The sequence below is a fragment of the Liolophura sinensis genome, chromosome 6 (genome assembly GCF_032854445.1).
Source record: "Liolophura sinensis isolate JHLJ2023 chromosome 6, CUHK_Ljap_v2, whole genome shotgun sequence".
NCBI lineage: Eukaryota > Metazoa > Mollusca > Polyplacophora > Chitonida > Chitonidae > Liolophura > Liolophura sinensis.
The window spans coordinates 81724174-81742211 of record NC_088300.1 but is presented as its reverse complement, the minus strand read 5'-3'; the positions used below and the strand labels follow the sequence as shown (position 1 = coordinate 81742211).

At 45.7% G+C, this 18038-nt stretch overlaps 2 protein-coding genes across 3 annotated transcripts in view; one reads left to right on the top strand and one right to left on the bottom strand.

Annotated features, from left to right (window-relative positions):
- The window catches only part of LOC135468367 (uncharacterized), a 60764-nt gene extending 42990 nt beyond the window's left edge, over positions 1-17774 (bottom strand). For both annotated transcript variants that reach the window (XM_064746578.1, XM_064746579.1), the window contains exon 1: positions 16377-17774. In XM_064746578.1, the coding sequence (XP_064602648.1) occupies positions 16377-16614 (238 nt within the window). In that variant the 5' untranslated portion in view covers positions 16615-17774. The remainder of the gene's footprint in view (positions 1-16376) is intronic.
- LOC135469299 (bestrophin-4-like) lies at positions 5975-7918 on the top strand. Its single transcript, XM_064747915.1, has one exon. It carries the CDS (start codon positions 5975-5977, stop codon positions 7916-7918), a length of 1944 nt encoding a protein of 647 aa, XP_064603985.1.
- Positions 17775-18038: the final 264 nt, after the last annotated feature.

Sequence of the window (18038 nt, the reverse complement as noted above, 5' to 3'; positions counted from 1 at the left end):
ATCTCTGACAAACACGTAGACTAACAATACAGCATGTCCGATACGACAGAGGTGTTATCTCAGATGTAGTATAATATATATCTTCATCTCTGACAAACCTGTAGACTAACAATACAGCATGCCCTCTTTACACTTGAATGGATAGGACACGATTACAATTATTCCTCCTCAAAGTTATCAACAATAGAGTAGGTAGTAGTGTCGTCTCCATCGTCTGTATCGTCTATAGTAGTGGGTGAGTGAGTGAGTGAGTGAGTGAGTGCTTGGGGTTTGACGTCGTATCTAACAATTTTTCAGTCATATGACGACGAAGGAATCCTTAAGGTGTATGTAATGTGCCTCCTTTGTTGCAGGACGGATTTCCACCGCTCTTTTATCTAGTGCTGCTTCACTGAGACGACTTACCGAAGGCAAGTAAGTCGCCCCGCCCAAGCCATTATAGTGATACAGGTCAACCAGCCGTTGCACTATACCCTTTATGCTGAACGCCAAGCGTCTGCATCTCGACTGAGAGGTGGGATAGGATTCCTGGAACCCATAATGTCCTTCAGCGTGTGACACAATGGTTTATAACTAAGGAAAGCACTTTTTTATTTTGTTTCCTCATTTGAAATCCACGACTGTGTACATTTAGTGATCTGGCGTGAACCACCTGCAGAGTAATACCGGTTTACAGAGAAAAAGTTTGATGGTGACCTCCAGAAAACCACCCATGATGGTGATTATGCGATAAAACTGAGCTCTGCGTGGCCAAATGTCAAGTCTGTCTCGTTAGTACAAATACTTGGCGGCCGTAATTACACGTATCTAGTAAACTATGATTTATGTAAGCTATCCTCACATCCTGAACCCTTGTTCACGGTCGGGTAATCTGAACGTCGCACGGGTGATGCATGGATGACACCCAGACCCTGTGATCCACCGCGAGGTTAAGCCTCGCCCCTTCGAGGTTATGCTTCACCCTCCACAAGGTAACGTCTCAAAAGCGTGATTATTCTGTTGGTATATCCGTTCTGACCTCACGTAACACAGGGTGCTGCACACAATGCCACAATGGGAAGTACACGTGACATGAGGGAGATGACAAAACGATATATCAAATATACTGGTGTGACGTCACGCAACACAGGAACCTAACTACCTGTACACAATGCTACAATGGGATGTACATCGTGACATGCCGGAGATGACAAAACGATATATCAAATATACCGGTGTGACGTCAAGCAACACAGAAGTCTAACTACCTGTTCACAATGCCACAACGGGATGTACATCGTGACATACCGGAGATAACAAAACGGTATACCAAATATACTGGTGTGACGTCATGCAACACAGGAGTCTAACTACCTGTTCACAATGCTACAATGGGATGTACATCGTGACATGCCAGAGATAACAAAACGGTATACCAAATATACCGGTGTGGCGTAACGTAACACAGGAGTCTAACTACCTGCACACAATGCCACAACGGGATGTACATCGTGACATACCGGAGATAACAAAACGGTATACCAAATATACTGGTGTGACGTCATGCAACACAGGAGTTTAACTACCTGTACACAATGCCACAACGGGATGTACATCGTGACATACCGGAGATAACAAAACGGTACACCAAATATACTGGTGTGACGTCATGCAACACAGGAGTCTAACTACCTGTACACAATGCTACAATGGGATGTACATCGTGACATGCCAGAGATAACAAAACGGTATACCAAATATACCGGTGTGGCGTAACGTAACACAGGAGTCTAACTACCTGTTCACAATGCCACAACGGGATGTACATCGTGACATACCGGAGATAAAAAAACGATATACCAAATATACTGGTGTGACGTCATGCAACACAGGAGTCTAACTACCTGTACACAATGCCACAATGGGATGTACATCGTGACATACCGGAGATAACAAAACGATATATTAAACAGAGTCTACCCGTCATTTCTCCTAAAAGATCATTTCCCTCTTTTTGTTTGCGCTAACCCACATTCCTATACACAGCAATGACTGACTGTGGCTCAGCTTAATTCGGGCCATTCCCCTGATATAACCGGTTAATGAACCTTAGCCAGTTTGTGTTGGGCAGAGCAGTGAGTACACACTAACAGCGCTCTGTGTACGCATAGCTGTCACGGCCTCCGGCCGGTGTAGAGATGTACGAGGTACACTCACGCCTTGGATATATGAATGTTAGTCTGTGTGTTTCAAATGGGCACTGTGATCACATAATTGTGACCAATGGTGTCCACGGATATGTCAGTATGGTTTTAATGTCCGATTACGAAAATGTGGTTAATATGGGCGAGTATGGAAAATAAATCCAACTGCCACTATTACCCATGGAGATGTCCACTAAGGCCACTACTGTCACAAACAGATGCCCACTAACGTCACTATTGTCACAAACAGATGCCCGCTGAAGCCAATACTGTCACAAATGGATGCCAACTAACGCCAGTACTGTCACAAACAGATGCCCACTAACGCCACTACTGTCACAAACAAATGCCCACTAACGTCACTATTGTCACAAACAGATGCCCACTAACGTCACTATTGTCACAAACAGATGCCCGCTGAAGCCAATACTGTCACAAATGGATGCCCACTAACGCCACTACTGTCACAAACAGATGCCCACTAACGCCACTACTGTCACAAACAGATGGCCACTAACACCACTACTGTCACAAACAGATGCCCACTAACGCCACTACTGTCACAAACAGATGGCCACTAACGCCACTACTGTCACAAACAGATGCCCACTAACGCCACTACTGTCACAAACAGATGCCCACTAACGCCACTACTGTCACAAACAGATGCCCACTAACGCCACTACTGTCACAAACAGATGCCCACTAACGCCACTACTGTCACAAACAGTGTCGCAACACACTTTGTTGACATAAAAGCTAATCATTACAAAGACTTGAATAAAGGAATGCCTCATTACAAAAACACACATTCTTTTACCAGGGTAATTAAATGAAGTCCTTACCGTTTCTAACGAAATGCTGTGCCCCCAACATGAACACGCGGTGGAAGCCCACTAAGAGACTGGAATGAGCGCGACTTTCACAGGTTAGCTATGTAAGCAATAAGATTTCCACAATCACAAAATTCTTCAAAAAGTGGTTTTTGTGTAGTTGGGATTGGCTAGAGGGGGTGGGGTGCTGATTCAAAGGTCAAAGAAGGAAAGTTCTATATCCCCAACGGTGATAATGCCAGAAAGAGTGAGGGGTGATGGAGTTGGAGGGGGAGGGGGGGGCTGTGCTATAGAAAGGGTGTACAACGCTAGCCATCAATGTCATGGGGACACCTTTCTCACAGCTTGCAGGGAAAAAAATGACAGCCAATAAATCGGCAACAAATGTTTCATTCAACTTTTACACGACCAGGAAAAGCCTCCAAATTCGGGCTCACATCTGGCCATCGCTTTCTTCTATATATCACTGTTATTTCAGCTTTTCTGCGAAGAATTCCACGTACGCCGCCCATGCTCTCTACGCCTAACCGCGGACACCAGCACCTTTTGGTCTTAATCAACCAATGAAGATGAATTTTGTCCCACACTGATTTGTGTGAAGTGAGTATGATCAGACTGTGCGTCACAAAGATATGGGAGTGGACTATTTACACGTATTGTTCAAGTGTTGTCAAAACAAGTGTCAGCACAAGCACAATGTGCCGATGAAAACACCACTGTAAATGACCCCTGCAACATTTCAACCGGAAAAACAATGAAAATATGAAATAAAATTTGTTTTGATCCATTTCATATTTTTCAGTAATAAGACTCCAAGGTCACATTACATGGGTGAACTGCTAACGTTTTCTATACCGTCAGGTAGTTTATTACTTCAATTGCATTTCAACGGCTGCTTTGTAACAATTCAAGCGGAGAGAAGATATTCTCAAAGTAATGCCCTAGGGATGGACCCACCGAAGCTAGCCAATCGTATCATAATGTTTTCTGATTCAACGCAAGATTAAGCACGATAAACAAGCAGGTATAACTATAATACAATGTACGAGTCTAAAAAATGCTACATTACTTAAAGCGAGGTGAAAACTTTATAACAGACACGACTTGACGATGAAAAAGATCGCCCACAATAGGTAGTTGTGCGATAGTTCTCCGTCGCACCAAACTCAACAGATTTCGAGAAATCAACTATTCCGGCCTATTCCGACTAGTCCAGCATACCAGCATCATCAACAGGCAGTTGTGCCTGAGTTCAGCATCACAGCCTCAATAATGAAAAGCTGTGCGTGAATTTAGCTTCCCAGCCTCATCCACAGACATTTGTGCATGAGTTCAGCTTCCCAGCCTCATCAACAGACATTTGTGCGTGAGTTCAGCATCCCAGCCTCATCAACGGATAGTTGTGCGTGAGTTCAGTGTCCCAGCCTCATCAACGGATAGTTGTGCGTGAGTTCAGCTTCCCAGCCTCATCAACTGACAGTTGTGCAGAGTTTATCATCCCAATCTCATTAATAGCTAGTTGTGCGTGAGTTCAGCACCCGGCCCCCATCGAAAAACAGCTGTGCGTGAGTTCAGTGTTCCAGTCTCCTCAATACACAGTCGTACGTGACATCAGCATTCCAGCCTCATCAATAGACAGTTGTGCATGAGTTCAGCATCCCAACCTCATCAACACAGTTGTACATGAGTTCAGCATCCCAGCCTCCTCAATACACAGTCGTGCGTGACCTCAGCATTCCAGCCTCACCAATAGACAGTCGTGCGTGGCCTCAGCATCATAGGCTCATCAGTAGACAGTTGTGCGTGAGTTCATCATCCCAGCCTCACTAATAGATAGTTGTGCGTGAGTTCATCATCCCAGCCTCATTAATAGATAGTTGTGCGTGAGTTCAGCACCCGAGCCTCCTCGACAACCAGCTGTGCGTTAGTCACTTTCCCAGCCTCCTCAATACACAGTCGTACGTGACCTCAGCATCCCAGCCTCCTGAATACACAGTCGTGCCTGAGTTCAGAATTCCAGCCTCATCAATAGACAGTTGTGCGTGAGTTCATCATCCCAACCTCATCAACAGACATTTGTGCATGAGTTCAGTATCCCATACTCATCAGTACACAATTGCACGTGACCTCAGCATCACAACCTCATCAACAGACAGTTGTGCCTAATTTCAGTATCCCATCCTCATCAATACACAATCGCACGTGACCTCAGCATCACAACCTCATCAACAGACAGTTGTGCCTGATTTCAGTATCCCATCCTCATCAATACACAATCACACGTGACCTCAGCATCCCAGCCTCCTCAATACACAGTCGTACGTGACCTCAACATCCCACCCTCCTCAATATACAGTCGTGCGCGTTCAGCATCCCAACCTCATCAACAGACAGTCGTACGTGATTTCAGCACCCCAACCTCATTAATAGATAGTTGTGCGTGACCTCAGCATCCCAACCTCATTAATAGATAGTCGTGCGTGACCTCAGCATCTAAGCCTCCTCAATAAACAGTCGTGCGCGTTCAGCATCCCAGCCTCATCAACAGACAGTCGTACGTGATTTCAGCATCCCAGCTTCATTAATAGATAGTTGTGCGTGACATCAGCATCCCAGCCTCATCAGTAGACAGTTGTGCGTCATTTCAGCATCTCAGCCTCATCAATACACAGTCGTACGTGATTTCAGCACCCCAGCCTCATCATTACACAATAGTACGTGATCTCAGCAACACAGCCTCATCAGTAGACAGTTGTGCGTGATTTCAGCATCTCAGCCTCATCAATAGGCAGTTGTGCGTGAGTTCAGTATCCCATCCCCATCCTTAGACAGTTGTACGTGACTTTACACATCACACACAAAACAGTAACACCTCGACCCAGGGTGTCAGCATCGCTAACAGAACAACACGTGTGACAGAAGTGACAACTGTGACAACTGTGACAAGTGTGGTAGAGAATGACCATCATCTACCAGTGCCGCGTGGCCACGGCCTCGCTCGCTGGATTCGGTAAATTACTACTCAAGTGGAGAGGAAGTGTCTACAAACTCATGTACAAGGAGATAATCATATTCTCTGGTATTTACACAGCGCTTAGCCTCTGTTACCGACTCCTATTGTCCGAACCCCAGCGGCGTGTGTTTGAAAGAATGGCCCTTCACTGTAACACTTACACTAGTCTCATCCCCATCTCCTTTGTCTTGGGATTTTACGTCACCTTAGTCGTCTCGCGCTGGTGGAGACAGTTCCAGAATCTGCCCTGGCCAGATCGGACAGCACTGATGGTCCACTGTTACGTCACAGGTCAGGACGAGCGAGGGCGCATGCTCAGACGGACCGTGGCGCGCTATCTCGTCTTTTCCACAGTCCTCATCCTGCGATCAATCAGTGTGGCAGCGATGAAGCGCTTCCCGACCCTAGATCACGTAATTCAGGCCGGCATCGCCACCCGGGAAGATGTGGATATGTTCGAGTCTGTTAGCTGCGACTACAACAAGTTCTGGCTTCCGGTCATATGGGCTAACAGCTTAATGGCGACAGCCCGCAAAGAGGGCCGGATTGAGACAGACCTGGGACTGCGCATGATCACTGAGCAGTTGGCGGACTTCCGAGACAAGTGTAGCCAGTGTTTCATGTACGATTGGGTCACAGTGCCTCTCGTCTACACCCAGGTTGTCACTCTGGCTGTCTATATGTTTTTCGGCGCCTGTGTAATCGGTCGGCAGTTTCTGGACCCGACACAGGGATACGAAAACTACGACTATGATTTTTATGTTCCTGTATTTACCCTTCTACAGTTCTTCTTCTACATGGGCTGGCTCAAAGTGGCCGAGCAGTTAATCAACCCGTTTGGGGAAGACGACGACGACTTTGAAGTCAACTGGTTGATTGACCGGCACATATCGGTTTCCATGACCATAGTTGACCAGTGTTACGGTCAAATCCCGCCTCTGACACGGGACTTACACTGGGACGAGACAAAGATCTCCAATCTTCCGTACACGGAGGCGTCTCGGGCCTCCAAGCGACCAGCTTTCCTGGGGTCTACGTACAGTCTGCCGCATCTGACCGCCGAGGAGCAGAGACTCGTGATGCCAGAAAAGGAAACCAGTGCCCTTCCGGTGTCACCCCGAAGACGTCTGTCCCACCAGGGGTCGCTGCTCACCCGCCTCTCCAGATCCTCTATATTCAAACACCCAATCCGCACTTCACAGGACTGCCTGTTAACCGACGCCAAACAGCCGACTGAGCCGTATGGTAACGTGCTAACGCCAAGGAAAACTTGGCCCGTAAATATTCAGGATCGTGCCAGGCTGCTCGTGCCTCCGACGATCATAACGACCAGTGCTTCTGACAATGTAGGCCATCTTTCTCGAAGCCAATCAGGTGAAGAGATTGGGTTTGTATCTGAAGTCTTGGCGGATGGTGACGAGTCGTTGAAGGCTAGTGAGGCCTTTAGCTGGTACTCTCATCCAGATCTGACTCACACAGAACAGTTAAACAACTTGGACGAACACCCACTCGACATTGTACATTCGGACAACTCGCTGCAATCTGATAGCTCTATTCAACTGAACAGCGTTCTACACCCGGATACTGCTTTACACCCGGACAGTGCTTTACTCCCGGAGAGTGCTCTACACCCGGACAGCGCTCTACACCCGGAAAGAGCTTTACACCCGGACACCGCCATGGACTTTGACAGGGCTCTTTCCGATGGCAGCCATCCCAGGCAGGCCGGCGCCCGGAAGTACAGTTGTCCCGCCAATCTCACACCCAGTCAGATTGCTCCTATATGGGATGGAGAAAAGAGGAGAAAGGGCTCGTTAACTGTTTCTCGCGCACCACAGCTATCTTCTATTGACGAGCTTGACGCGAAGGCCTCTGATTCTGATACTTGATGGGCCACTGAAAGAGCTACCTTATCACGGTGTAAGAGCAAAGCTAAGGTGGACAGTGGTGGGTCACACTGTCATATACGAAGCCTCTGGTTCTCCCGTCCTCCGGACACTACAGAACCATCAGCAGTTGACTTAGAAGACACGCGCTGTACAATCATCAGCAGATGTTAATCTATGCTTAATGTCACAATAGTCTTAATAAGCCAACAACCAGACTGTCAATTTTCATAACAGTGAGTTTATGACTAGGACGGGGGGAGAGGGAAGCCTTTAATATATTCAAACAGTGAGTGCATACTGGTTATCAGCGTACCCTGCTCTATCATCCCAGATAAATATACCATACACATCTGTCACCTTTCAAATGAAATAAAGATAAGCGACGAGCAAATAGTCTGAGAGTGTAGGATGTGACCATACCGCATTTAATAGACAGCTATTGAACCCTTTGATGTGACAGTTGACACCTCATTTACGAAGCGGCGGCTAATCTGCAGGCTTTTGTAAACCATCCTGTCAGAGCGCCCGGCTAGTCGCTGACGGTGGCTTTCAATAACCGGCTCGGCTGCGAGTAGAAGCAGAAGCTCAGAGAGGACTGTCAGTCCAGGGTTAGTGTAAAAACACATACGAACTAAATTAACATTCAAACAGAATTGCCGTTAAGAGATCACAGCAATTAAGAAGAGTTTTCATCGCCATCCGATTTTTCGAGGCTATGAGATGTTTGAACTTGCCCGACAGAAACAATGAGTTAGACTGGTGGTTAAGCTATACGTGAACTTATCTGTCAAGTTAGGGGTTAAGTGTTTTAGTTATACGTAAACCTTTCTGGCAGAAACAAGAGGTTAGGCCAATGGTTAAGCTATACGTAAACCTTTCCGGTAGAAACAATGGGTTAGGCCAGTGGTTAAGCTATACGTGAACTTGTCCGGCAGAAACAATGAGTTAGACTGGTGGTTAAGCTATACGTGAACTTATCTGTCAAGTTAGGGGTTAGGCCAGTGATTAAGTTATACGTAAACCTTTCTGGCAGAAACAAGAGGTTAGGCCAATGGTTAAGCTATACGTAAACCTTTCCGGTAGAAACAATGGGTTAGGCCAGTGGTTAAGCTATACGTGAACTTGTCCGGCAGAAACAATGAGTTAGACTGGTGGTTAAGCTATACGTGAACTTGTCTGTCAAGTTAGGGGTTAGGCCAGTGATTAAGCTATACGTAAACCCTTCCGGTAGAAACAATGGGTTAGGCCAGTGGTTAAGCTATATGTGAACTTGTCTGTCAGAAACAATGAGTTAGGCTGGTGGCTGAGCTATACGTGAACCTTTCCGGTAGAAACAAGAGGTTAGGCCAATGGTTAAGCTACATGTAAAATAACATCTCCTAAAGTAGGGCGATATACGGGCCGATAGTGCTGGTTTGTGCGCCGCCGACAGCGGTTCGCTTTCAGCCCCTGCCCCGCCCTGCACTAGCCCGCTCACAACATGACCGTATATCCACAACTTGTCCCATGACCTTACAGTAGCATTTAGCTGACAAAGGCACCTAGCTGTGGTCGTCAGTCCACTTACTAAATGTAAACACACGTGATGAATGAACGCGCTGTGATCCTTGGTCGCGAAAAGGACCATTATGTCGTGAAGGCATACTGGGACCTGGTTACCCTTTCCATGTCAGTAGTGGGACCTGGTTACCCCTTCCATGCCAGTAGTGGGACCTGGTTACCCCTTCCATGTCAGTACTGTCCGTAACAGTACCCCCAATGACTCTCACAGCACACCCAATGTCCGACACAACACACCCGGTGTCCGTGGCAACATACCCGATGTCCGTGTCAACTCACCGGGTGTTTGTCACAACACACCCAATGTCCGTCAGAACAAACCCGGTGTCCGTCACAACACACCCGATGTCCGTCACAACACACCCAATGTCCGTCAGAACAAACTTGGTGTCCGCCACAACAAACCCGATGTCTGTCACAATACAACCGATATCCATCACAACATACCAGATGTCCGTCACAACACACCCGATGTCCTTCACAGCACCCGGTGTCCGTCACTGCACACTCCCGGTGTCCGTCACTGCCCACTTGGTGTCCGTCACTGCTCACTCGGTCTCCGCCACAGCACACCCGATGTCCGTCACTGCACATTTACTCTCCGTTACCCTGCTAAGCAGTGTGAGATACATTGCTACAGGAGAAGAAGTTATTGGACTGGACACCATTGTTCTGCTTGGAGCTCGTTCGTTGCTTAACATTTCCGTGACATTTGCATCAATTTCCTGTTCGCCCAGACCTCGGTCAAACTCTGATCTCTAACAAGCTACTGAACACGGAACATGTGGTGAAAACATGTACACCCCTCTCCCCTACCTTCCGACTGAAATCTCCGGGGATCAAAGCGTTATGTGCGTGTCAGATCCTGCCCTTGGGTATACCGCTGTACTTCTAACAGACCGAGAACTGCGGCAGTACAAACCTCCTACCACTATATCGCACCACTACATCGCATCACTACATCGTACTACTATATCGTAGATCTACATCGTACAAAATGTACATGGCATCTACAGACTAATAAAGCCTCGCCAAATCAAAGTGCACATGCACTATCAAACATACATTCTTTCAATATCCACCTATTTAATGAAATGTTTGAACTCAGTGCAGAAATCAGAGGGTTGATCGCTGAGTGAAATAATTAACAAATTTACTGACTGAAAGACTGACAGATGGATGTATTGATTGATTGCTTCATTGAGTGATTGGTTAATTGATTGACTAATCATCTGACCGATATATCCTACTGATCAATAGGGTGGGACATAAGGAAGCACTATTCAGAGAATATCCCGGTAAAATATTTCCCTATAGTACTTCTACCAAGCCAACGAGAGAGAGTGCTTTTGGATAAATGTTTAGGGGAGTGAGCACAGAAGACATCCAGTAAGTGGCTACATAACAAAGATATGTAAACACAGACAAGTCCCGCTGTGCCAGCTCCTACGGTAACCACCTGGCGCGGGGGTAGTGAGTTGTCTGCCTGAGTCGAGCGAAGCCTACGGGCTTATCAGAAGGAGAAATGGAGAACACACAAAACCAGCAGCACATTACCAGATTAACTTTCATAGACATTGATGCGTTATGAAGTACAGACGTGATTACTTTCATTTTTAAATACATCAACTAGAGAGCATAAAAAGAATCCGGTGCTACTCTGTGACGTATACTGAATTAAGTAAGATACATATATTTGCCCATCACTTGTGACTAGGGTGGATACACAAGGGCGTTGTAAAGGTGACGCGAAAATATCACAGCAGACACTGTCAACCTAACAGAGACAACTGACAGTATCAAAGCAAACTTTGTGAACCTTGCAGAGACAATTGACAGTATCAAGGCAAACTTTGTAAACCTAGTAGAGACAACTGACAGTATCAAAGCAAACTTTGTGAACCTTGCAGAGACAAGTGACAATATCAAGGCAAACTTTGTAAACCTAACAGAGACAACTGAAAGTATCAAGGCAAACTTGATGAGCCTAGCAGAGACAACTGACAGTATCAAGGCAAACTTCATGAGCCTAGCAGAGACAAATGGCAGTATCAAGGCAAACTTTGTAAACCTAACAGAGACAATTGACGGTATCAAGGCAAACTTCGTGAGCTTAGCAGAGACAACTGACAGTATCAAGGCAAACTTTGTGGACCTAGCAGAGACAGCTGACAATATCAAGGCAAACTTCGTGAGCCTAGCAGACACAACAGACAGTATCAAGACAAACTTCGTGAGCCTAGCAGAGACAACTGACAGTATCAAGGCAAACTTTGTGGACCTAGCAGAGACAGCTGACAATATCAAGGCAAACTTCGTGAGCCTAGCAGACACAACAGACAATATCAAGACAAACTTCGTGAGCCTAGCAGACACAACAGACAGTATCAAGACAAACTTCGTGAGCCTAGCAGAGACAACTGACAGTATCAAGGCAAACTTTGTGAACCTAGCAGAGACAACTGACAGTATCAATGCAAACTTTGTGAACCTTTCAGAAACAACTGACAGTATCAAGGCAGACAATGTGAACCCAGCAGAGACAACTGAGAGTATCAAGTCAGACACTGTAAACCCGGCAGAGAAAACAAGGAAGACATTGTGACTTTAGCAGAGATTACTGACAATATCAAGGTAGACTTTGTGAACATAGCACAGACAAATGACAATATCAAGGCAGACATTGTGAACTTAGGAAAGACAACTGACAGTATCAAGGCAGATATTGTGAACCTAGCAAAGACAACTGACAATATCAAGACAAACTTTGTGAACATAGCAGAGACAACTGACATTATCAAGGCAGACTTTGTGAACCTAGCAGAAACAATTGACAATATCAAGGCAGACAAGGTGAACCTAGCAAAGACAACTGACAGTACCAGGACAGACATTGTGAACCTATCATAAATAACTGACAATATCAATGCAGATATTGTGGACCTAGAAGAAACAATTGACAATATCAAGACAGAAATTGTGAACCTAGCATAGACACCTCACAATATGTAGGTAGACATTGTGACCCTAGTATAGACAACTGACAGTATCAAGACAGACAATGTGAACCTAGCATAGACAACTGACAGTATCAAGGCAGACAATGTGAACCTAGCAGAGACAACTGACTATATCAAGACAGACATAATGTAATTAGTTATTTTAAAACTCATATATTGTCTTAGGTGCGGATTTTGAGGCGGCTAACACCCGAATATTAAGTTGTTTTTGAGCAAATGTGAAGAAATGAGCTGTCTTTTAAAGACATATACTCAAGAAAAGTAGAGTGATTCGTTGTGGTATGGAGAAATGTACAATCCACAGAAGTCATACCAATCTCAACTGTCATATACCCAGGTGTGGAGAAATGTATTATATACAAAAGTCATACCAGTCCCACATGTCATAGTCCAGGTGTAGAGAAATGTACAATCCACAGAAGTCATACCAATCTCAACTGTCATATACCCAGGTGTGGAGAAATGTATTATATACAAAAGTCATACCAGTCACACATGTCATAGTCCAGGTGTAGAGAAATGTACAATCCACAGAAGTCATACCAATCTCAACTGTCATATACCCAGGTGTGGAGAAATGTGTTATATACAAAAGTCATACCAGTCCCACATGTCATAGTCCAGGTGTGGGGAAATGTGCAATCCACAGAAGTCATACCAATCTCAACTGTCATATACCCAGGTGTGGAGAAATGTGTTATATACAAAAGTCATACCAGTCCCACATGTCATAGTCCAGGTGTGGAGAAATGTGCAATCCACAGAAGTCATACCAATCTCAACTGTCATATACCCAGGTGTGGAGAAATGTATTATATACAAAAGTCATACCAGTCCCACATGTCATAGTCCAGGTGTGGGGAAATGTGCAATCCACAGAAGTCATACCAATCTCAACTGTCATATACCCAGGTGTGGAGAAATATATTATATACAACAGTCATACCAGTCCCACATGTCATAGTCCAGGTGTGGGGAAATGTGCAATCCACAGAAGTCATACCAATCTCAACTGTCATATACCCAGGTGTGGAGAAATATATTATATACAACAGTCATACCAGTCCCACCTGTCTTTTGCCCAGGTGTGGACAAATGTACAATCCAAAAGGGTCATGTAGAAGTCTGACCTGTCACCTGCCAGGTGTGGACAAATGTACAGCTGAGTGAAGTCATACAAATCTCACCTGCCACCTGCCAGGTGTGGACAAATGTACAGCTGAGTGAAGTCATACAAATCTCACCTGTCACCTGCCAGGTGTGGACAAATGTACTATCCACAAAAGTCATACCAATCCCACCTGTCTTTTGCCCAGGTGTGGAGAAATGTACAATCCAAAAGGGTCATGTAGAAGTCTGACCTGTCACCTGCCAGGTGTGGACAAATGTACAGCTGAGTGAAGTCATACAAATCTCACCTGTCGCCTGCCAGGTGTGGACAAATGTACAGCTGAATGAAGTCATACAAATCTCACCTGCCACTTGCCAGGTGTGGACAAATGTACAGCTGAGTGAAGTCATACAAATTTCACCTGTCACTTGCCAGGTGTGGACAAATGTACAGCTGAATGAAGTCATACAAATCTCACCTGTCATATGCCCAGGATTGGACAAATGTACAGTTCGTGGAAGCCTGGACCGTCATATGTCCAACTGGATTAAGGTAAATAAGTAAGGATTAAGTTTGAACCGTGACCCTTTCACCGAAAACAGACTAAAGGAAGGACGAGTTAGGCCTGTCTTTGAACTGAGGTTTGCCAGTTTTAATCACCATCGGCCCAGCTGACTGGGTGTCCGTGTATGCAGTGTTCAACATATACACACTAAATACAACAAAACCTACCCGCCGCTTTATGAATAATGTATCAAAGCTGGTATGTATTTAAAAAGCTATATATCATGAGAGAATAGCTGGTAATAGCTGGGAGTAAGCAGGCCGAGGTGACGAAAGAGCGAACCCGCGACCTTTTCTTGGCCATAAATACAGCTCTCTGCGCACAAATAGCTCTCCCATCACAGGACAACATACAGCTCGTGAATTGGGCAAAATATTTACACCGAAGAGTGAATGCATGGTGTAAATAGGATAGAATGTTATGGTAAAGCTGTTGAAGCCAGTCTGTACGGTGTACAAATGCACACAGTGGCCGTGGAATCTGGCCTCTGTAATAACGGACACAGTGGAGAGGGGGCGAGATACACGAGTACGTGCTGCTATTGGCTTGTCACGGCTTCTACAACTGTTACTACATTTGTCCAATTTATTTTTACCTCTATGGAAGAGGAAGAAATTAAATTCTGTGCTTGTAACAAACAGCTTACGTAATACAACAAACAGACACTGTTAGGGTCATCTATAGCCTGACACGACAAGGGATAATGATCACTGTTATTTGTACCGGACCGAACGCTCATCACCTGCCACAGTCTTACCTGTATGATCACTACAGGGCAGCTAATCACTCTGGCGCCTTCAGGGGACATCGGAAACGATTGCCTAATTAGTACGAGGCTACACTAACCAGTTTAGATTGTGTTATGTACGAATTCTTAAATAGTTCTTCGGGAGTTCTTCGAGCTTACAGAACTGTTTAACTTTTGCCTGTCATGTTGTCCGGCGGTTGGGCGAGTGCGGTAAAAAAACTCTTCAGGTAATGGTGTACGAGGGCCTTTCCTCCTCACTTTGAAGAAATAGAGAAAGATATATATATATATATATATATATATATATATATATATATATATATATATATATATATATATACGCTGATAGTGGCGTGTGCAATGATTAAGATGTTTTACCTCTACAGCTGCCAAAACCCTTGACATCTCCCAGTCAATACATTGTGTCATACATTGTGTCCACCTCCCAATACAACTCGCATTATCCCTTTGGACACATAAGTGGTATTAAGCCATCTGGCATCTAGCAAACGTTTTATTGTCATTATTGACTTCTGGCATAGGTCTATTATTCCTTCTGACGTTTGACTTCTTATTTCAGGCATAGCCCGCATTACCTCTGTTGACGTTAGCCTTCTTGTATCACACATAGCCCGCATTATCTCTGTTGACGTTAGACTTCTTGTATCACACATAGCCAGCATTACCTCGGTTGACGTTTGACTTCTTGTATCACACATAGCCCGCATTAACTCTGTTGACGTTTGACTTCTTGTATCACACATAGTCCGCATTACCTCTGTTGACGTTTGACTTCTTGTATCACACATAACCCGCATTACCTCTGTTGACGTTTGACTTCTTCATCACACATAGCCAGCATTACCTCTGTTGACGTTTGACTTCTTATTTCAGGTATAGCCCGCATTACCTCTGTTGACGTTTAACTTCTTGCATCAGACATAGCCTGCATACCTATATTGACGTTAGACTTCTTATTTCAGGCATAGCCCGCATTACCTCTGTTGACGTTCCATTTCTTATTTCAGACATAGCCTGCATTACCTATGTTGACGTTTGACTTCTTGTATCAGACATAGCCCACATTACCTCTGTTGACGTTTGACTTCACTCATAAGCTATATGCTCACCCTTGGTTGACACTAGGCTTATATTCTATTCTACTGAAGTTTGACTCAAATGAATGGTTAAACATATAGTATGGGTTTTATCATCACAAATTACAGGTTGTCGTAAACGTACTGGCAATCAGTTCAGGCACATGTTCAATAATTAACTGTACAATAAGTTAAGCGTTCGTCATCCTGTTCTGACATGGTGCCTCGGGCCTGGTGATGGATGCTCACTCCCATGCCCTAGCTCCCAGTCCCCAGGCTGATTACGCCGTTACCCCCCACGTTCCCCCCAACCCCCCAACCCCAACCCCCACCGAATAGTCAGATTATCACACTCACCTATGTCCCGGTAAGCCTCCGACTTCACGTTCTCCTCAGGGACCACCAGTAAGGCCAGTTCTCGATTCCCCCATTTGGTCGGGTACAGAATCTCCGGGTCCTTGATGGTAACATCCATACAGCGGACTGTCGCACCCAGTAACAGTATCAGTAGCAGGGTGGGTAACTCCGCCGACACCCCGGCCCCCCGTAACAGTCCGGCCGGGGACATGGTCAATGAAGGTGCCCTTAGGGACATACCGCTCCTGTAGACTGTCCCCTCCTGTATTCATAAACCGTGCACATCAGGACGAACTCATCAACGTTTTACTATCACCTAAGCAAGGTTTGTATCACCATTCGGTACAGACGTATAGCTTTTATATCATTTTACCTACGTACAAAGTTTATATGAATACCTGGACACACATCGATTACTTCTCCATCAATATACTCAGGGTATTATAAATATCATCAGATGTACACAAAAGAGGGATTGCTCCAATATTAAACAGAAATCACGGTATTCTTGTAAAACACGGAACAGACCGTGTGGATCTCTACACAGCTGTTAGATAATTAGATCCGTAATCTATTGTTAGTAATCCAAGATGGATAATCCAAGATCAGATGACAAATGGACTCTCATGAGAGGAAGAGCTAGGCGACAGACATTCTCACAATGAGGCAAAATTCACATCACTTCTGTAACTGGTCTGTTATAGTCGACGTCTTTGTAAGCAGTTGTCTTAAAGTAGTGAATGCTTAGAGTACTAATCTCTGTACTGGTAGAATCGGCCGGTGGCTAACCACTAATGGTGGATTTCTCCCTTCATTCCACAGGTCCCCGGTCGCTCCTCCCTCGCGGAGAGAGGCAGTCCTGCTTGGCGGTATCACTCCCAGAGTGCCCTGACAGTTCCCCCGTCCCCTCACACGAGCCCGTTGTGTTCCAGCAGCTTATCCCGGCATTCACCGCGTTAGTCCGACCGAACACAGAATTATCAGTCGAAAATAAACATTGAAATAAATCTGTGTAGAGATGATAGGGCGCCTCACGTGCTAGCTGCCTCGGTCTGTTGACAGCGACTTCTGTGGTCACAGTTACCAGCTTCAACTCACTTCCCTCAGCCCATTGCGGCCCGTTACCTGTCAGAGCGTAGTAGGTCACACCGGAGCGCTGGTCCCGCACGACTCACTTAACTGACGACGTGCTGCCCCCGTGTTGTGTGATCGAGCTGGCTGCCGCACCGCTCCAACCTCTGTCCCTGTCTTACCTGCCCCACCAGCGTGAGAAGGCGGCCTTTCCTATGGCTTGTCAACCCGGTAAGGTGTCCGTCAACGGCTTTGCTCGCTCCCACGAACACACGCAGCCTATGTAGGTACGTTTGTCGTGGACGACTCATAGAAAGCCAGCTGGGAATTGAGGGACAGCCCTTATACTGTGCGATAGGTACTCGCATAAAAGACAGCATACACAGCTATTTGCCGAAATCCAGGCGAACAAAGCCCCGAGTAGCGCGCGCCACTCGGCCCAGCACGGCGCCGTGAGCCGCACTAACTTCTGCCTACCTCCAGTCTCTCACCAATGCCGTTGCCATAGCTGGTGTATAAACTGACTGGAGCTGCATTGTCTAGTCAGACACCTGGCTGAAGATGTACAGGAATAGAATGTGTACAGGTTGA

Excerpts from the sequence above, each read along its gene's own strand:
- LOC135469299 (XM_064747915.1), top strand. The coding sequence starts at position 5,975 with ATGACCATCATCTACCAGTGCCGCGTGGCCACGGCCTCGCTCGCTGGA.